The sequence below is a fragment of the Symphalangus syndactylus genome, chromosome 12 (assembly GCF_028878055.3).
Source record: "Symphalangus syndactylus isolate Jambi chromosome 12, NHGRI_mSymSyn1-v2.1_pri, whole genome shotgun sequence".
NCBI lineage: Eukaryota > Metazoa > Chordata > Mammalia > Primates > Hylobatidae > Symphalangus > Symphalangus syndactylus.
The window spans coordinates 29,971,941-29,994,000 of record NC_072441.2 but is presented as its reverse complement, the minus strand read 5'-3'; the positions used below and the strand labels follow the sequence as shown (position 1 = coordinate 29,994,000).

The 22,060-nt window shown below is 36.3% G+C and overlaps 1 protein-coding gene across 1 annotated transcript in view; it reads right to left on the bottom strand.

Moving 5' to 3' along the window:
* The window catches only part of MSH4 (mutS homolog 4), a 139,274-nt gene that overhangs the window by 40,293 nt on the left and 76,921 nt on the right, over positions 1-22,060 (bottom strand). The window contains exons 9-14 of the mRNA XM_063624058.1: positions 15,566-15,640; positions 5,835-5,899; positions 4,544-4,713; positions 3,728-3,864; positions 2,702-2,805; positions 1,490-1,614 (exon numbers count right to left, since the gene is read on the bottom strand). Coding sequence (XP_063480128.1) covers positions 1,490-1,614; positions 2,702-2,805; positions 3,728-3,864; positions 4,544-4,713; positions 5,835-5,899; positions 15,566-15,640 — 676 coding nt within the window. The remainder of the gene's footprint in view (positions 1-1,489; positions 1,615-2,701; positions 2,806-3,727; positions 3,865-4,543; positions 4,714-5,834; positions 5,900-15,565; positions 15,641-22,060) is intronic.

Below are 22,060 nucleotides of genomic sequence, written 5' to 3'. Positions count from 1 at the left end.
TTTATTTATGTATTTATTAGAGACAGGGTCTTGATCTGTCACCCAGGCTGGAAATACAGTGGCAAAATCATAGCTTATTGCAGCCTCAAACCCCTGGGCTCAAGCCATCCTCCTGCCTCAGCCTCTCAAGAAGCTGGGAGTACAGGCACCTGCCACCACTTCTCACCAGTTTTTTTTTTTTTTTTTTTTTTTAGAGATGAGGTCTAGCTATGTTGTCCAGGCTGGTTTCAAACACCTAGCTTATAAGTTGAGGTATGATTATAGAATAAAATCAAATATAAAAATAATTCTTTCTAAGCCCATGGAGAAATTTTGTATAAAATGAAATTTCAGAGAATGAGAATAGAGAAGATCAACACAAATAATTTGTTAATTTATAGAAACGAATAAGGATCAGGTCTCTATGGATACCACCTGAGGTGGGGGGAGGAGGAAGAGGGTGAAAGTATATGTGAAAACCAAAATGTTCCATACCTTTATCTAAAATGCACAGATAAACTTGAAAACATTCATCATAAAAGTGAGGTTAGAAAAAAAATTTTAAGTATTTTCAAAAATTCATTATTTATAGATACGGAGTTTCAGAATGATCCTTCTCAAACTAAAATGAAGCAAGACTAAATCTCTTAATAGTTAAAAAAAAACACTACCATTGGAATATCTGACCCCTAAAGTAGAGTTTTGAAGCAAAGGAAATATAAAAATTTGAAAAGTTTTGGCCTATAAAATACCAATAGAAAAAGTTAACATTTCCATAAGAAATATGAACAAATCTTAAGATACTTCCCATAAAAGTAAATTAACATAACATTTTAGAAATTTTACTGCTGATTTACATTAGAAATTTCAATGTTTTTAATGTAATGAAGTCTACAATTATTCAACCATAATTATCCATACTAGTCCAGTAAATTTGCATACTGGAGTATGGTTATTACTGGTAAGTTAGATAAGAAATGTCAAAGCACTAACTCGAAGTATTCATTTAACACGAGAAAATTACTTAACATTTATATTCATGGCCTTTGTATAGACTTGGGATATAAAAATAAATTACATAATTCCTAATTTTGGTATGTTCACATCTAAAGAGCTAGTGGATTAAAATGCTCACTCTGGAGATGCATTTCTCTCTATTAATATTTATCGCACTGCTTCTAATAAGTATTCAGATTTGAACTTTATAAATTTAGATCACTGTCATTTTTACCAAGGAGACAGCTCTTGCAGTCTTTCTTATTTGGGGAATCTTCAGTTTCTTGCAATTTTTTCTTTTTGGTTTGCCAATTTCTGAGAGAATAATTTTTTACTTCAAAAAAATTTTTAAGGGTAATCTCACTTTCTTTATTCTGTGTCTTAGTCTAGGACCAGAGGCAAGAGACTCTATTTCAAGTTAAAAATTTTAAATGTCATAATTATTATATCAAATTGTTTGAATTGAATACAAATTTAAGTATGCAATATGTTTATTCCAAAGAAAGCAACTTACCATAGTCAGAAAGAGTGCAGGCATGAGCAAATGACAGTAGCATATCCAGCATTGACACAGTGTCAGATAGTTTATATAAGCAATGAATATGTTCATAAATCTCACTAAGCAGTTTGCACACTATCCTGAAAACAGGTTTGGTAAGACATGTAATAATGTTTTTTCAAAAGGGACATACATTGTAATTGTAAAATAATATTAAATTCATTGCCTGAAGTAAAATAATATTCACATCTGAGTTATACACTATAGATAAAGCCTATTGTTCAACTGTCTCATTTTAGAGATGAGGAAATTGAAGTTTTTGCTCAAGATCACAGCTACTTAGTGGCAAAGAATCTATCTTCTGGTGTATTAACATAATATTTTTGAAATAACTGCTTTTATATGATATTAATAAAATAAGTTTTTATCATTAAAAATATTTGATATAGGTCAAATCAAGCCCTCATTATACTTGGAAAGATCCCATTTGCTAATCACTTTGTGAATTTCCAAATGTTAAGTTCAACACAAAAACTATATGCATTTTCTCTCTCATCTGTTTTTTCTTTCTCTCTCGTTCTTGTTCTCTCACTCACGCATGTGCACACAGACACAATATCTGAATAATATAATTATTTAAGTTTTTATAAGACAGAGTTATACTGTGATATAGTGCAAAAGTTTTTCTCTTGCAAAGATAAATATGTACCCAAAACTTACTATATATTAAAATGTTTGTGGTACATGCCTTGAAATTGTCTTGAAAGCCCAACCTTTCTCTTTATTACTTCAGCCTAATAAGTGTTCTAAATCTTCTACTTCTTCTTTCTGGCTATATTGCTACTATTTCACGACCAGCAAAAGAACCGACACTATTGTGATATTGCTATTGAATTATTAATATCAAGGTATAAGAAGCTGAGGACTTACAGACCATAGGAAAATAATAAACTGAATGAAGCCCAGGTAAGCCCCTGATATGCCAAGTTCTACATCATGGTAGAATGCACATTATAGAAATATTAATTATAACAGTATTTGTTTGCAATTAGATCTTCCCTGAAGCTTCTGTGAGGCTCACTGATTCTAATCACAAAGACTTTCTTTACTAACATGCATAATTCTACAATTGTCTGTAATTAGATAAAAATTAAACTAACACAATTGTAACAGTTTCTCAAATTAAACCAATTTAATTCAATATTCAAATACTTCAAATGCTCTTACATATAAGTCATGTGATAGATTTCTCTCAAAGATTCTTGGCATCTTTCATTCATTTTAATTAAATCTGCTGATGTAAAGCTGTAAGAATTTTTCACTTTAGAAATCTGCTGGGAGATTAAAAAACAAATGTCAAGATAAATGCACACTACTATGAAATATAAGATTTTAAACAACAGAAATATGGGTATTTAGGTTAATCATTTTAAACTTTGAGATATGGTATCACAAAGAAAGTTCTAAATAATATTTGTGAAACATAAGAGGAAGATCACTTCAAAGGATAAAGCCAAATTTTTTTAACCCATACATTCATTTTTAAAAAGCAGGATATTTTGACCTAGTTCATCTGGGATGACTACTCTGATAGGTCTTAAAATGTTAAAAACACTACATCTTATTACCAAGTAACATGCATGATGGACATCCAGTGATCCTCACTCCATCTCTGACCCCTGTCGCAGCCCTTGTCCTATATCTGAACTTCAACTCAATCTCTAATCTTACTCAAGCTCGAAAAGCCTGAAAGCTAAATGGTTTGTTCTTATCAAAATGTACCCCCTAAGCAGATGGAACCAAGATTAGAGTGGGTTAGACTTTCCCAAACTGGTATATTGTAAAGGAGCTATATAGGAAAAATTATTCCTGTGGTATAAAGGTTTGGAAATATTAGATTTTTTAAAGTTAAGTAGATTTATTTACTTCAGGACTTTTTAAACCTTTAACAGGCAAATGCTGTGGTATTTTCCTAATTTCTTTTATCATAAACAGCTTTTGGATGTTCTTTCTTCATTTTCCTTTTTTTCTTACACAAGCTCCCAGAACTGTGGAAAACACTGAGTTTGGTATTTCTGCAAAAGCTTCTAAATCACTCTTAGATTAGTATATTAGTTAGGTGGGTGGGTAGGAATAGGAGAAGATATAGAACATTCAGAAATTTGGCTTGCAAAACTCAAGAAGTCCCAAAAATATGTAGATGTAATTCTATAAAATCAGAAACACTAATTTCCTAACCACTCTAAAATGAACCTTAATAAATTCTGAAGGAAGTTGATCACTAGGTAGGGCTATACAATCTGTAGTCATCTGGATGAAAAATCCTCGAGCAGAGCTAAAACTTGTCCTTAAAGGAAGACTATATTTTTCTCCAAGTTGTGATATCATTCCTGGTGACCAGAAACAAGAAAAACAAAAACAAAACAAAATGAATAAATTTTAATGAGAAAAATCACTCTGTTTTAAAGAGTCACACGGTTTTTAAATTCTTATTATTTTATACATAAATAGGAGGTCTTGTTGCACTTTCAAACTCTAATAATTTTTTTTTTTGAGACAGATCTCACTCTGTCGCCCAGGCTGAGCACAGTGGCACAATCATAACTTACTGCAGTCTCGACCTCCTGGGCTCAAGTGATCCAAGTGATCCTCCTACCTCAGCCTCCAGAGTCGCTGGGACTACAGGCATACATCACCATGCCTGGCAAATTTTCTCAGTTTTTGTAGAGACAACGTCTTGTCTCTACAAAAGACTAGCTATGTTGCCAAGGCTAGCCTCAAACTCCTGGACTCAAGCTATCAGCCCTCCTTGGCCTCCCAAAGTGCTGGGATTACAGGCATGAGCTACTGCATTTGGCAATGGAAGGTTTTCAAATGGAGTTTAGTATGAAGGCTGCCACATATGCTGTTTCCTTAAATGGCACTACATGCTAACCTTATGTTTTGGTAACAAAAAATAAATTTAAAATATGTATGGCTAGTCATGAGCAGCAAAAAAAGGACAGCATGTCCTGAAAAGGCTGTTTCATCCCTACAAGACAGAAAAACATTATCAAATAAATAAATTACCTGCTATGTCATCTACAATCTCTGTGTATGTTCTTCTTGCTATGTCAAGAAATTCATTTATGTTAGACCTCACTGCATAGCACTTCTGAGTCCTCATGTTTAGGCATCCTTTCATGTATCTTGCATCATCATTAATTACTGTTTTAATCTTTTCAAGTATGATTCCAAACCTAATATTAAGGCCAAAAGAAGAACATTATAGGCAATAAGTCAAAGAGTTATTTTAATTTATAATTTGAATCACAATTGATGATAGCAAATTTTTGTTGAAAGTTATTTTGAAATAACTAATTAAGCAACAAATATTTAAATTTACTTAAGTTAGAGCTGTGACTATTTCATATTTATACTGTTTTATCAGTCAGAACTAGTCTAAAACAGCATCAGGACCCCAAAAGCAATTCTACATCTGCTAATAGAGCTCACAAATTACATATACTGATGTGCCTGTGGGTACCAAATATATCTCTAAAGAACTGTTATAAAAATTCTGGCTTCATGCACATGTATCAAGCACTGTGCTAGGCGAAGAGATTCAGAGAAGAATAACATATGATCCCTGCCTTCAGTAGAGGCAAGGGACACTAAACACATATGTAGACAGCGTAACAGGAACCTCACAATTATCAGTGGTAAAGTTTAGTGATTATGCAAACCAGAAATCTGATAACACATATTTTCCTCAACTTTCCTTCATTCCATTCTATATTTTATTTGTAATTAAGCCAGTTTTATTATTAACTTCAATGTGTGGCCTCACACAGGGGATAAATCTTCAATTAATAGAATAATAGTTCTTAAGTATCACAAATCTTTTCAGTTCAGAACCAAGGTCTGGACTAAACCAGTAGTTCTTCAGACCACAACTACTGCTAATAATTTAATGTTGTTAAAATTAAACGGCATTTAGATTGTATTCAATATTTATATCTACTATTTTTTGTTACATTAGACCCTTCATGATTTAACAAAATAAAGAAATATATTTTTATTATTTGCAAGTCTTTCCATGGAGCATGGCTTTAAAAAGAAATATTAAAATTGTGCTTGGATTTCAAGTTTTCATGCTATTCTAATTGTCCTTTAACACAAATAATCAATGTGTTGTTACCCTATTTATTCTACTTATAACGTGAAATGTAAAATTAGAATTTTGATGAATAGGTTAAAGATTCTGTAAACCAAAACTCAAGTAATTGTTCCATAGAATACAATTAGAGTCTTTAAAATCAGTTACGATCAGGAAGAAGAGAATAATCTTATGTTTTATTAATGGTTGAGTGACAAAGACCTCTTGTCTTCCAAGGAACCATAGTAAGCTCTTAATAAAGGTGTGTTACAGTTCTTCATAGCAATCTATTAAAGAATAAAATAAAAAAGTTAAGGATAATCAATTACAAGATCATTCAAACATATCATTTTACATTTGTTTAATACTTTATAGTTTACCAAGTGCTTTCTTCATTTCCGCATTTATATACTCATAAAATATATTTTTAACTATATAGCTGAGGATAGACTGTATCTTTCCCTTTTTCCAAATAAAGAGTACATGGCTAATTAGTGCCATCCACTGCTTATTATAAATTTTATTTTTCTTGCCTCTCTACTAATTATTAACACCCAACTACTTATATATATATAGGTACTTAAACAACTACTGTTGTACATTTAGAGTACTCTACATATAATTCCAAAATTTAGGTTAGATACACATTAAACCAAAAAAGTGCTTTGTATATTCATAAACAGAGCAATTTCTCAATTCTTATATAGTAAAAATAAGAATTTTATTTTGCTTAATGAAAACTATGAGGGGGTCACTAACTAAATAAACAGAAAAGAAGAAGAAAAAGCATATTTAGCTTTTTAGATCACTACCTCCTTTTTTCGTTTGATATGAAGCAATGGTAATAACTTTTTTTGCTTATGAACAGAAAACAATATGCACAGACAGATAAAAACTAAAAACTTCACTAAAACTGAAAGAAAAAAATTAAATCTACTATCGTCCAAAGATAAACATTCTAAATATTATAGTATATTTCCTGTCAGTATCTAAAATAAATAATTTTATATCATTGTATGCTCCTTCCCCAACCCCTGACTTAATCCAGGTTGCGTATTTCTTATCCAAAATGCTTGTGATCAGAAGTTTCAGATTCTGGATTTTTGGAATATTTGCGTATGTACATAATGAGATATTCTGGAGATTAAACCTGAGTCTAAACATGAAATTCATTTATGTTTCACGTACACCTTATACACATAGCCTGAGGTAATTTTATACAACACTTTAAATAATTTTGTGCATAAAAGTCTGTGTACATGGAACCACCAGAAAGCAAAGGTGTCACTATTTCAGTCACTTACGTGGACAATTTGTGATTGTTTCGCATCACTATCATTCCCAACTCTGAATTTATATGCCACCAATAAGCAATCATTTTTTAACATTTATTTACCCATAAGTACTTAACAGTAAAAAAAAAATGATATACCATTAATATAGTGAAAAAATGTGTTCAGGGTAACAGCACGGTAGCACCCCCAGAGTACCTGCATCAGCTCTTAAATGACAGCATCAACTAATAATTTTCAGTATCCACCTATAATGCTATATTTTGATTAAGAGGTTACTGTAAGCTGTTTTATTTTTCTAAGTGAGATGAAACATCAGAAACAGTTAAGGGACCAGGAAGTGGGTATTCTAAGGATACGGAGGCATTTTGCTGGCCCGCTTTTAAAAATGTTTCCTCTAGAGTCATCTGCTTCATTAATAATGGTTTTTGTCATAGAAATTTCTCTTTGATTTTATAACTGACATGATTTCTTGTTCTGTTATGAATGTGTGCTGCTCCATTCTTATACGGTAAAAATAGGAATTTTATTTTGCTTAACAAAAACTGTAGATCTTCAATAAGCCCATCATACATTTTTACCATATCTATAGGCATTTTTTCTGCAGTGTTACAACATCATCTTCATCGTCATTACTGTCATGATCACCTTTTATCAGAACCATTTTGTCTATTTCATCATCTGTTGATTAATGAACAGCTGGGGCCTCATTATTGATGTTAAAAATGTCAATTGGCCTGGTGCCGTGGCTCACACCTGTAATCCCGCCACTTTGAGGGGCCAAGGTGGACAAATTGCTTGAGCTCAGGAGTTCGATACCAGCGTGGCCAACATGGCGAAACCCCATCTCTATCAAAAATACAAACAATTAGCTGGGCATGGTGATGCATGCCTATGGTCCCAGCTACTCAGGTGGCTGAGGTGGGAGGATGGCTTGAGCCCAGGAGGCAAATGTTGCAGTGAGCTGAGATTGCACCACTGCACTTCAGCCTGGGTGACAGAGTGAGACCCCATCTCAAATAATAAATAAATAAATAAATACAAACTTTAACACCCAGTTCTTCCAGCTTACTGACAGACTCTGAAAGTATACATGTTCCATACTTTAGGAGGTCAGACATAATTTTTTCTCACTTGACATATGGAATCCTACAAAGTCACCACCTTGTTTTATCATCATCATTGAACAGCATCACAGGCCAGAGGTTGTGCCAGGCATGCACAACCATGTCTTTAGTAACTATGTTCCAAGCACTGGCAACAGCATATATGGCATTCTTCATACTAAACTCTTTTCGAAAACTTTCCATTGTCAGGTGCGGTGACTCACACCTGTAATCCCAGTGACTCAGGAGGATGAGGCAGGTGAATTGCTTGAGCCTAGGAGTTCAAGACCAGCCTGGGCAACATAGCGAGACCCCTGTCTATAAAAAAATTTTTTAAAAATTAGCTGGGCGTAGTAACATATGCCTGTACTCCCAGCTACTCAGGAAAGGTGGGAGGATTACTTGAGCCTAGAAGTTCAAGGGTGCAGTGTGCCAAGATTGTGCCACTGTACTGCAGTCTGGGCACAGAGCAAGACTGCAACTCTAAAAAAACTTCCACATCTGTGCCTCTGTTCACTGCTGCTAGCACGCTGTTCAAGAAAGTGTTTTTTGCCGGGCGCGGTGGCTCACACTTGTAATCCCAGCACTTTGGGAGGCCGAGGCAGGCGGATCACAAGGTCAGGAGATTGAGACCACGGTGAAACCCCGTCTCTACTAAAAAAAAAAAAAAAAAAAAAAAAAAAAAAATTAGCCGGGCGTGGTGGCGGGTGCCTGTAGTCCCAGCTACTCGGAGAGGCTGAGGCAGGAGAATGACGTGAACCCGGGAGGCGGAGCTTGCAGTGAGCCGAGATTGCGCCACTGCACTCCAGCCTGGGTGACAGAGCGAGACTCCGTCTCAAAAAAAAAAAAAAAAAAAGAAAGCGTTTTTTAAATTTACAAGAATAAAACAACTTCATTAAAAAGTAAGCAAAGGACATGAACAGACACTTTTCTAAAGACATACATGTGGACAACAAACATATGAAAAAAAGCTCAATATTACTGATCATTAGAGAAATGTGAATCAAAGCCACAATGAGATACCATCTTACACCAGTCAGAATGGCGATTATTAAAATGTCAAAAAACAACAGATGCTGGTGAGCTTGTAGAGAAAGAAGAACATTTATACACTGTTGGTGTATGAATGTAAATTAGCTCAACCATTGTGGAAAGCAGTGTGGCAATTCCTCAAAGAGCTGAAAACACAGATACCATTCAACCCAACAATCCCATTACTGGGTATATATGCAGAGGAATATGAATCATTTTACCATAAAGACAAATGCACACGAATGTTCACTGCAGCACTGTTCATAATATAGCAAAGACATGGAATCAACCAAATACCCGTGAGTGACAGACTGGATAAAGAAAATGTGGTTTATATACATCATGGAATACTATGCAGTTATATATATACAAGACCATGTCTTTTGCAGGGACATGGATGGAGCTGGAGGCCATTATCCTTAGAAAATTAACACAGGAACAGAAAATCAAATACCCCATGTTTTCACTTAAAAGTGGGAGTTAAATGATGAGAACTCATGGACACAAAGATAGGAACAACAGATACTGGCGTTTGCTTGAGGGTGGAGGTTGGGAGGAGGAAGAGGAGCAGAAAAAATAACTATTGGGTAGTAGGCTTAGTACCTTGGTGGTGAAATAATCTGTACAACAAACCTCCAGGACACAAGTTTACCCACATAACAAACATGCACATGTATCCCCAAAACTAAATAAAAATTAAAAAATTTTAAAACACTGTTTTTATATTTACTCTTCATTGATCTAAGGATAATCTCGTCACAGTCACATGGCTGAATTAATGAAGTCACATTTAGGTGAAAATATATGGCATAAACATTATTTTTGATGAAAATTGCAGCTGGAGGATTAACAGAAGAGTTGTCAAGGAACAACAACATAATTCAATCATCATCCAATCCAGATTCCCTGCAGTGAGCATGAGCTGCTGGTGTAAAATGTTTATGAGACCAATTGGAAAAAAAATGTCCCTGGTGATTCAGGCCTCTTTTGTTAGCATAATAATAAACTGGTAAGAAATTCACTCCTTGAAAACAGCAAAGACACAAGGTTTTACCTATCACAGCACATTTACACTTATGTGTGTCTGCTGCACTAGCACAGCCCAGCATAGTTGTTTTCTGTCCTTGGCATCCTTAATTCCCACAGGGGCTGCTTCATCCGCTGTAGTCAGTGTCTTTCTGAGGCAATAATGCCAAAACAATGATGTTTAATCAGCATTATCGATTTGTTCTGGCATCAGATTTTCATGAGCAATCACCTTGGCAAACTCATCAATGAATTTCTCCAATGCTTCATGATCAGCAGATGCTCAATCACTATAAATCTTTAAAAATTTAATGTCATTTTCTTCTTAAATTTCTGCAACCAGCCTGTTGAATATTGACAGTTCCCTTCAATTTTCATTTCATTGTGATACATCTTCACTTGTTTCATGATCAGTATACCATTAAGTGGCATGTGTTCACTGTGAGGCAGATGGACCCATTCTTTCTTTCTTTTTTAAAAAATGTTATGCAGTGTTTTTCTATTTTTCATTAGCTTATATTCATCACTTTCAGCACAGAACTGCAACAGTTTATCCGTTTGTTTCTTTAGGTCATATCTGGCAGTCATTCTAATAGCATACGCTTCTTTAAGACCTTTCGCACTTACACCATTATCCAGTTTCCCCAATAGCTTGACTTTCTGTGTTACACAGAAATGTAAGTGATTCCTCTTTTTCTTATCACTGTTACTGCAGGCCTTTCTGACATTTTCTTTGTTTTGTTTTTTGTTTTTGTTATCTTAACCACTAGACAAAGCAGGCAATAAGCAAAAAACAGTAATGCACATCAGTCTTGGCCCTATGTGGGGCATCACGGAAACTTGCCATTGGCACATCTGACCTGCAGCTGTGTCATTGTATTACCCTTTGTGGGAATGTTTGCATAGAAGAATCTGGGAGTGCACAGGAAAGATATATTACAGATGAAGAGAGCTGGGAGGGTCTTTTTTCCCTTTAGGATGCTGAATAAACTGTGTTGAGTACCTGCATTTTGACTGCGACCCATTACATAAGGTCAAGATGTAAAATTTTCCACTTGTGACATCACATTGGTACTCAAAATGTTTCAGAATCTGGAGCATCTAAAATTTTTAACTTTTGGGTTAGGGATGCTCAACTTATACTATACCATACATATAAAAAACTTTTCAAGGCAAAAATGTTTAATAATTCACAATATTCCAGTCTATAGAAAGCAAATAGTCTCTTCCTGTAATTATTGCAGTTCTACTCTACTTACAATTTCTCACTGATATAAATAAATAATACTGTAATGACCATTGTGGACATAAATATTGGCCAACATTTCTGAAAAGTTCTTTCAGATAAATCTCTAGAAGTAGTGTTACAGGATCAAAAGATATATGTTGCAAACATTTCCAGCACAATTCCCAGTAAAGTATGTGAAATTTGTATTTTTGCCAGCAGTTTAATAAGTTGTCTGCCTCATAGATCTCTAATTAAAAATGAGTTACATCCTTTAAGATAAATGAAAATGTCTGCTTCTTTGACAGATAAGAACAATGGTTTTAATTGGTATTGCTTCGATTAATAATGAGGTTAACATTTTTGGTACCATTTATTAATCACCTTGATTTCCTTCTTTGGGTCATTTTCCATATTTCCATTGGCATTTCAATATTTTCCTATGAAATTACATGAGTTTTATGATGACAGAAATTAGTATTTTGTCTGTCTGATATGGTTAGGCTTTGTCTCCCCACCCAAATCTCATCATAAATTATAATCCCTAGAATTCCCATAATACCCACTTTTCCAGGCAGAGACCAGGTGGAGGTAATTGAATAATGTGGGAAGTTTCCCTCATGCTGTTCTCATGATGGTGAGTGAGTTCTCATCAGATCTGATCGTTTTATAAGTGTGTGGTAGTTCCTCCTGCATTTCTTCTCTTTCCTGCTGCCTTGTAACAAAGGTGCCTTGTTTCCCCTTTCCCCTTCTCCTTCTGCCATGATTGTACATTTCCTGAGGCCTACCTAGCCATACTGAACTGTGAGTCAATTAAATCTGTTTCCTTATGAATTTCCCAGTCTTGGATAGTTCTTTATAGCAGTATGAAAACAGACTAATAAACTGTCATTTGTTATAAATTTTTCCTATCTTTGCCTTTTACTTTGCTTTTGACATACCAAAGTTTAAAATTTGTGTTTCATGAAATCTCTCAATATTTTTCTGGTGATTTATTCCATTTATTTCATTACAAGAAAGGTGAAAACATTTTTGAAGTCTTTTGCCACATTATTTTAACTATATATATTTGTATTAGTCCGCTCTCATGCTGCTAAGAAAGACATACCTGAGACTGGGTAATTTATAAAGGAAAAAGGTTTAATTGACTCACAATTCCACATGGCTGGGGAGGCCTCACAATCATGGCAGAAGGTGAATGAGGAGCAAAGTCATGTTTTACATGGCAGCAGGCAAGAAGAACGTGTGTAGGGGAACTCCCCTTTAAACAACCATCAGATCTTGTGAGACTTATTCCCTACCAGAATAACATGGGGGAAACTGACCTATGCTTCAGTTATCTCCACCTGGCCCTGCCCTTGACATGCGGGGATTATTACAACTCAAGGTGAGATTTGGGTGGGGACACAGCCAAACCATATAATTCTGCCCCTAGCCCCTGCCAAATCTCATGTCTTCACATTTCAAAACCAATCATTCCTTCCAAAGAGTCTCCCAAAGTCTTAACTCATTTCAGCATTAACTCAAAAGTCCACAGTCCAAATCTCATCTGAGACAAGGCAAGTCCCTTCTGCCTATGAGCCTGTGAAACTGAAAAGCCAGTTAGTTACTTCCTAGATACAACTGGGGTACAGGCATTGGGTAAATACACCTGTTCCAAATGGGAGAAAATGGCCAAAATGAAGGGACTACAGGCCCCATGCAAGTCCAAAATCCAGTGGGACAGTCAAACCTTAAAGTTCCAAAATGATCTCCTTCGACTCCATGTCTCACATACGGGTCACACTGATGCAAGAAGTGAGCTCCCACAGCCTTGAGCAGCTCCACCCTTGTGCCTTTGCAGGGTACAGCCCCCTGAACCCTGCAGCTGCTTTTAAGGCTGGTGTTAAGTGTCTGTGGCTTTTCCAGGTGCATGGTGCAATCTGTTGGTGGATCTACCATTCTGGAGTCTGGAGGACAGTGGCCCTCTTCTCACAGATCCACTAGGCAATGCCCAAGTGGGGACTCTGTGTGGGGGCTTTTGCCCATTTTCCTTCTGCACTGTCCTAACAGAGGCTCTCAATGAGGGTCCCGTCCCTGAAGCAAACTTCTGCCTGGACATCCAGGCGTTTCCATACATCCTCTGAAATCTAGGTGGAGGCTCCCAAACCATTCTTGACTTCTGTGCACCTGCAGGCTCAACACCACATGGAGGCTGCCAAGGCTTGAGGCTTGCACCCTCTGAAGCCATGGCCTGAGCTGTATGTTGGCCACTTTTAGCCATAGCTGGAGCAACTGGGACGCAGAGAACCAAGTCCCTAGGCTGCACAGAGCAAGGGGGGCCAGAAAACCATTTTTTCCTCCTAGGCCTCTGGGCCTGTAATGGAAGAGGCTGCCATAAAGGTCTCTGACATGACCTGGAGACATTTTCCCCATTGTCTTGGTGATTAACTTTTGCCTCCTTGTTACTTATGCGAATTTCTTCAGCTGGTTTGAATTTCTCCCCAGAAAATGGGATTTTCTTTTCTATTGTATCCTCAGGCTGCAAATTTTCCAAACTTTTACACTCTGCTTCCTCTTGAATGCTTCACTGCTTAGGAATTTCTTCCCCCTGGATACCCTCTCTCTCAAGTTCAAAGTTCCACAGATCTCCAGGGCAGGGGAAGATGCTGCCAGTCTCTTTGCATAGCAAGAGTGACCTTTGTTCCAGTTCCCAAAAATTCCTTATCTCCATCTGAGACCACCGCAGCCTGGACCCTACTGTCCCTATGACTATCAGCATTTTGGTCAAAGCCATTCAACAAGTCTCTAGGAAGTTTCAGACTTTCCTACAACTTCCTGCCTTCTGAGCGCTCCAAACTGTTCCAGCCTCTGCCTGTTACCCAGTTCCAAAGTTACTTCCATATTTTCAGGTACCTTTACAGCAGCCCCCCACTCTACTGGTAAAATTTACTGTATCAGTCTGTTCTCAGCTGCTAATAAAGACATACCCAAGACTGGGAAATGTATAAAGGAAAAAGGTTTAATTGACTCACAGTTCCACATGGCTGGGGAGGCCTCACAATCATGGCAGAAGGTAAATGAGGAGCAAAGTTACATCTTACATGCCAGTAGGCAAGAAGAACATGTGCAGGGGAACTCTGCTTTATAAAACCATCAGACCTTGTGAGACTTATTCACTACCAAAAGAACAGTATGGGAGAAACCACCCCCATGATTCAATAATCTCCACCAGACCCCGCCCTTGAAATGTGGGGATTCTTACAATTTAAGGTGAGATTTGGATGGAGACACAGCCAAACCATGTTAATATTTATTAGAATAACCTCTATAACAAAATTATTCCATATTTTTCATTATTTCTTTTTCAAAAGCAGTTCCCTTTATTACTTTAATAAAAACAAGTTTCACACAGTGTAGTATTTAAAAGTTAATGAGAAAATAATCAACTTGTAACCATCAGAGTAATAATTACTTCAGGTAAGAGCTATCAATTAATTCTACAATCAATGGGTGGAAGTTTCATGAGGATCGGGTTATTTACACATTCTCAAAATAACTCTCCATAGATTAATAACTTATTAATTACAAAAGAAAATCTGAATTTATGGTGAAGAAATTCATCAGTTAATATCACCAAGAATGAGGAAATGGCATTATGTGCCTCTTGATGTGATGTACTAAAAAGGATGCATCATAGAGTATTAATGCCAAATATGCATAGATGAATTTAATTAGGAGAAAGCAATCACATAAATTGAGGAAATTCTATTTAAAAAATTGACCCTTATGCTTCCAAATGTCAGTATCATGAACAAAGAAACTGAGAAACTTTTCCACTTCAAAAGAGTTTTAAAAAACATGACATTAAATATAAGATATGATCCTGGATTGGACCCTACATCAGGAAAAAAATGCTATAAAGAACATTATTAGAACAATTTTTAAAATTTGAGTATGGGATACATATTATAAAATAGTATTGCATCAGTATTAATTATTCTGAATTTGATAATAATATGATTATATAAGAGAACATCTTTTTGTTGGGAGACTTTAGTCTCCTAAGTACTTAGTACTTTAGTACTTAGGTGCTGCAATTTATTCTCAAATGGTTCAGTAAGCGTAATAAGGCTAATAATGTGTATGTGTATGTGAAGTATGTACAAAAAAAAAAATGGGGAATTGGCCATGTTATTCTTGCAATTTTCCCTGAGTTTGAAATTTTTTCTGAACAAAAAGTTAAAAAATAATCTGGACATGTTTTGTATGATACACACACATACAAATTACCTTTAAAGGATCCACAAGTTCCAAGGTATGTTTTAAGTATATTAAATTTGTTATCTTTGATTCAGCAGCATTGACCTGTTAAGATAAAAACCCAAATTTGGATGGACACCATAAATATTTAATAGAACAATGGGTTTTCCTCTTGAACATTCTTACTCTTTCCATATCCCATATATTTTTATATATGAGCCTAGCCACAATGCAAGCCTAAAGAATGACACAAAATAATTGACCTGTCATAATTAACCTAGCGTACTGGTTTCCCAAAAGTCTGGAAATGAGAAGAGTTTATCTCATTGTATCCAATTTTCATTTCTATTTCAATCTCTTGGGTTCAATTTAAACTGAATAGCAAAAGGAGATGCAGTCCAATCCTGAGCAGCACCAAGAGACTAAGATTAACTGAAAAAGGCACAAAGAGTATTTGTAGATAGATAATATTTTAAAAGGCTGAATCCAAACCTCCCAGATAGTTACAGAACAACATGGATTTCCCTCATTGGTTCCTGTTTGTTCAAGTAAAACTTTTCATAATTCCACTAGCAATTATAGTTTGCCAAAATAAAGCAACATCAACATTCCAAATTTTATTAATAAATTTTATATAAATTAAACTGCTCTCTAGAATTGGGCAGTGTTACCAAACCTGGAGGAATGAGGAATGATCCTGTGCCTGAACTAATTTACCAATACTGACAGATGAAGTAGAGTTTTAGGATACTACAATTATGACATAATGTACTTGATATGAAGATGTTTCTTTTTTTGTTTTAATAGAGATGGGGTTTCACCATGTTGGCTAGGCTGGTCTCGAACTCCTAACCTCAGCTGATCCAGCCATCTCGGCCTCCCAAAGTTCTGGGATTACAGGCATGAGCCACCATGCCTAGCCAGATGTTTCTTTTTGAGGTACTCTGGTCTATAGCCCCACTGCACAATACCTGGACTGTTCTGTGACCATATGCATCAATTTAGAAAAGATGCCATAATAAATGTTGTTAGCACCAAATGGGTTATGTCATGTTCTCTTACAATGGATCTCTGAAACTAACTGGAAGATTAAAAATAAATAAAATTCACTAAACAGAAAACAACTATCATCAATATCACTAAAGGAGAATAATTCATGCTAGGTGCAATGGCTTATGTCTGTAATCCCAGCATTTTGGGAGTCTGAGGTAGGAGGATCACTTGAGCTCAAGAATTTGAGACCAGCCTGGGCAACATGGCAAAACTCTACCTCTACAAAAAAAAAGTTAAGAAATTAGCTGGGTGTGGTGACACATGCCTGTGGTCCAGCTACATAGAGGCTGAGGTGGGAGGATCACTTGAGCCCAGGAGGTTGAGCCTGCAGTAAGCAGTGATCACACCACTGCACTCCAGCCTGGGTGACAAAGTGAAACCCTGTTTCAAAAAAGAGCGGGGGGATAATTCCAAAAACAGCTAACACACCACTGAAGAAGAACAAGATGGAAAGACTAACTAATGAATGAATGTCAACTTCTAATAAAATTACAGTAATTAAGAAATGATGGTATTGACATAAAAACAGAGAGTCCAATGGAACAGAATAAAGAGTCTAGAAATAGACCTAAATATATATATGGGCACTCAATTTATGACAAAGGTTGACTGCAGAACAGTGGGGAAAGGAGTGTCTTTTCCATAAACAGTACCAGTAGAATTATGAATCCATATGGGAAAAAAAGAAACATGGCCCTTCCCTCAACCTACACACAAAAATTAATTCCAGATGGATTGTAGATCTAAGTATAAAAGATAAAACATAAAATATCTGGAATTAATAAAGAAGAATATCTTCAAGGCCTTGTGTGTTCTAATTAACTTTTATAGCTTTTGTAATTGATGATTTGGCATCCATTAATCACATGGTGAAACTAATAGCTAAAGTTGTTTACATCTCCCTTGCAGTCTGGATTTTGCGGGCATGTGAAAATCATATTACGAACCCTCCAATCACAAACTTCAATATCTGTGTTTTACTTCCTGCCCAATAGGCGACTTCCCTACCTAGCAACTTCTTGGCATTTTTGCCCATGTTTCTCCTTGCTCCTTCTGCCTCTCGACCAACCCTAGTACTTCCCCAGGTGGTCCTGCCTGACATGCCATCTCCTCTTGGGAACTATAAGTAATAAACAATAGCATTAGTGTCTCCATGTTATCATTCAGTCACCTTCATAAATTAAAATTCCATGGGTACAATCAAGATATTAGAGTAGGTAAAGACTTCTTACGCAGGACACAGCAAACACTAACTATGAAGGGAAAAAAACTGATAAACTAGATCCATTTAAATTACGAATTTCTATTTATCAAAAGATATTACTAACTCAAGATATGTTCTCCAAAAGCCAACTCTGAGAAACTAGAATTTGAGAGCAAATAATTTATTTTAAAAAGTAATTCCAGCAAAAACAGGCAAGGGAGTGGGGAAGTAAGACAGAGAAGGAAAGGATACCTGTACAGGAGACATTAATGATCAAGTTACCAATTTGTCTCCATCTCTCAGATAGAGACATCTGAGAGATGGCATAGAGTAAGTTTCAGAAGCTATCTCCAAAGGTAAGGAAAATGGGGTGTTTATTCATCAACTCCTATTCAGTGTTGGTTAAGAGCTGCTGCCAGGGCATCAATTCCCTAACACCCTCCAGCCTCTGTTACGGCCAGAGAAACTCTTCAGAAAGCAGAATCTCAGCTGCTTCAAGCAAGAAGTCTTCCTGCACAAAAGTGAATACCAAGGCAATGTGGGTAGCATATCAACAGCATCTATCCCACAATATTCAGTGCAAATTAAACTACAAAATGGGAAGAAATATTTGCAACACACATAACCAAGAAAGTGCCTATATCTAATATGTGAAAAGAAGCTCTACAAATCACAAAAGCAGATAAACCCAACATAAAAATGAGTAAGACTCCCAAGCAAGACTTTCACAAAAGAAGATATTCAAATGGTCAATATATATACGAAAGGATGTTCAACCTCATTAATAGGAAAACGCAAATTAAAACCACTCTTTATCAAAATGCTATGGCTAAAATTTTAAAACCAGTAATATCAGGTTTGGGGAAGAAAAAATGGAGTTCTCATACACTGATGGGAGGATAAATTGATATATCATTTTGAAAAACATTTTGGCATTATCTACCAAAGTTGAATATATGCATACCCCATGACCCAGAAATTCCACTCCTAACTATATACCAAATAAAAACATATGTACAATTACATTAAGAGATGGGTACAACATTGTTTAGCAGTATTATTTCTGATTGCAAAACCTGTCAGCAACTCAAAAGTTCAGCAGTAATGAAATGGATAAATAATGGCATATTAATATACAGTGGAATATCATATAGCAGTGAAAATAAATGAGCTAAAGCTACATGAAACAACATGGTTAAATCTCACAAATATAATGTTGACTTGAAGAAGTCAGGCATAAAAAGTACGCATTGAATAATTCCTTTATATATAAAGTTTTTAATAGCTCAAGTCAAACTAAATTACAAAGAAAAGGAAATGATTACTAAAACTGGTTTCTTTTTGGAGACAGGTAGAAAATAATGGATGGGAAGGAGAAGATGGGGAATTGTTGAGGTATTGGTGATAACTATTTCTTTACGTGAGTGGTTGTTACGTGAATGTTCACTTTGTGATAAATCAATGTAGCACTACATTTTTATTTTGTACAGTTTTCTGTATTGTATATTATTTCTCATAACTTTAAGAAAAGGCTAAAAATAATAATAAACAGGAAGGTAGAAAGAAAAGAGTACTTTTATGGAAGGCAAAAGAAGAAAATGGGAAATGAGTGTGTTCATCTGAGTCAAACTTTGCTGCTAGGTCAAGCATGATGAGCACTGCCATTAACCACTGGATATAGCAATATGGAAATCATTGGTGGCTTTGAGAAAAGGAGCATAATTAGATACACCAATTACAGATAATCCTCCCAGTGGAATGGTGAGGCGAAGATTTGTTTGGAATGGGTTTGGAGAGAAAAGAAGCATAATTAGATACATCAGTTACAGATAATCCTTCCAAAAAATATTGCTTTACAGAGAAACAAGAAAAGTAGAGGGGGAAGTAAAAACAAGCAAAAAAAGCCATTTTATGTTTTTTTAATGAAGTGACAACAGCATGTTTGTATTTCTCTTTGACCTAAGCATCTTGTGCCTTCTGTCAGCATCTATGAAACTATGGCAGGCTAACTAGTTAGTTTGCAAGTAGGGTAGAATCTCAGATCCCTTGCAGTTCTAGATAATACTATGCTGTAATTGCTTATTTTATTTTTACCCAAATATAACATTGGAGTATAAATTATTCTGGATCAGAGCTGTAATTCTTATTATATTTTAGCACTTACCACAATACTTACTAAAATGAATCATAGAATAAATCAAATAAGGAGTCATATACTTCAGATACTCTATATGGCAGTTTGAAATCATTTAAAAAAAGTTATTCAAAATGATGCAAAAAACTCATGATAAAAATTAGAAAAATATGTTTAATATAAATTTTTCAAACATTGGGGAAAGTATTTTAAGCATTTATAGTGGAAAACACAAATATTCTTAATGCAATACATTAAGTGCTATGGTTATAGATACTGTATAGAGAGAAAATTGTGTTAAGAAATTTAAGCTTTATTTTTAGTGAACATTATAATCAGAAACATGCATTTTCTAGAAATCAATATTCTTAAAAAGAAAGAATAAGAACTCATCTTAGGCAAACAATTTCTTACTGGAAATTTTCTGAGAGCATTTAGTTCATTCACAAGTTTTAGCAAATCATTCAGTTTAACCAGCACAAGTCTGAACTTAGTAAATACTGTATTCAATTAATAGATTTGTGCTTATATTAAATGAGAAAAGAGCCTTTTAAAACAAATTTTCAGATGGTTAAAAAGATGATAACTGAGAAACATTATAAGAAATAATGAAAGCCATGAATCATGCATAAAGTTAAATATATTGCTTAAGTTTCCCTAAAGGTTACTAAATCTGATCTGTAAAGTCTAACAAAAAGCCTCTGCAAAGGACAGAAACACAATGGTGAGAAAAAGATTTACAATTCTGACTGATTCTCCCAAAACTAAAGTTTTCCTTAGTTTAAAGGATGGGAAGTGGACCACACTTCCAAGACGGCCAAATAGGAACAGCTCCAGTCTACAGCTTCCAGCGAGATCAACGCAGAAGATGGGTGATTTCTGCATTTCCAACTGAGGTACCTGGTTCATCTCACTGGGACTGCTTGGACAGTGGGTGCAGCCCATGGAGGGCGAGCCAAAACAGGGCGGGGCATCGCCTTACCCAGGAAGGGGTGGGGGGATTTCTCTTTCCTAGTCATGGGAAGTTGTGAGTGACTGTACCTGGAGGAGCACTCCTGCCCAAATACTGCACTTTCCCCATGGTCTTCACAACTGGCAGACCAGGAGATCCCCTTCCGTGCCTGGCTCAGCAGGTTCCACGCCCACGGAGACTTCCTCCCTGGTAGCTCAGCAGTCTGAGATCAACCTAGGACTCAGGAGCTTGGCAGGGGGAGGGGCATCCGCCATTGCTGAGGCTTGAGTAGGCAGTTCTATACACACAGTGTAAACAAAGTGGCAGGGAAGCTCGAGTTAGGTGGAGCCCACTGCAGCTCAGCAAGGCCTACTGCCTCTCTAGATTCCACCTCTGGGGGCAGGGCATATCCGAAAAAAAGGCAGCAGACAGCTTCTCCAGACTTAAACGTCCCTGCCTGACAGCTCTGAAGAGAGCAGTGGTTCTCCCAGTACGGCGTTTAAGCTCTAGTAACAGACAGACTGCCTCCTCAAGTGGGTCCCTGATCCCTGTGTAGCCTGACTGGGAGACACCTCCCAGTAGGGGCCAACAGACACGGCATACAGGCAGGTGCCCCTCTGTGATGAACCTTCCAGAGGAAGGATCAGGCAGCCATATTTGCTGTTCTGCAGCCTCCGCTGGTGATATCCAGGCAAACAGGGTCTGGAGTGGATTTCCAGCAAACTCCAACAGACCTGCAGCTGAGTGGCCTGTCTGCCAGAAAGAAAACTAACAAGCAGAAAGGAGGGGCATCAAAATCAACAAAAAGGACATCCACACAAAACCCCATCCGTACATTACCAATATCAAAGGACAAAGGTAGATAAAACCACAAAGATGGGGAGAAGCAAGAGCAGAAAGGCTGAAAATTCCAAAAACCACAACGCCTCTTCTCCTCCAAAGGAACACAACTCCTAACCAGCAAGGAAACAAAACTGGATGGAAAATGAGTTTGATGACTTAACAGAAGTAGGCTTCAGAAGGTCGGTAATAACAAACCTCTCCAAAAAAAGGAGCATGTTCTAACCCATCAAAAGGAAGCTAAAAACCTTGAAAAAAGATTGGACGAATGGCTAACTAGAATAACCATGTAGAGAAGAGCTTAAATGACCTGATGGAGCTGAAAACCATGGCATGAGAACT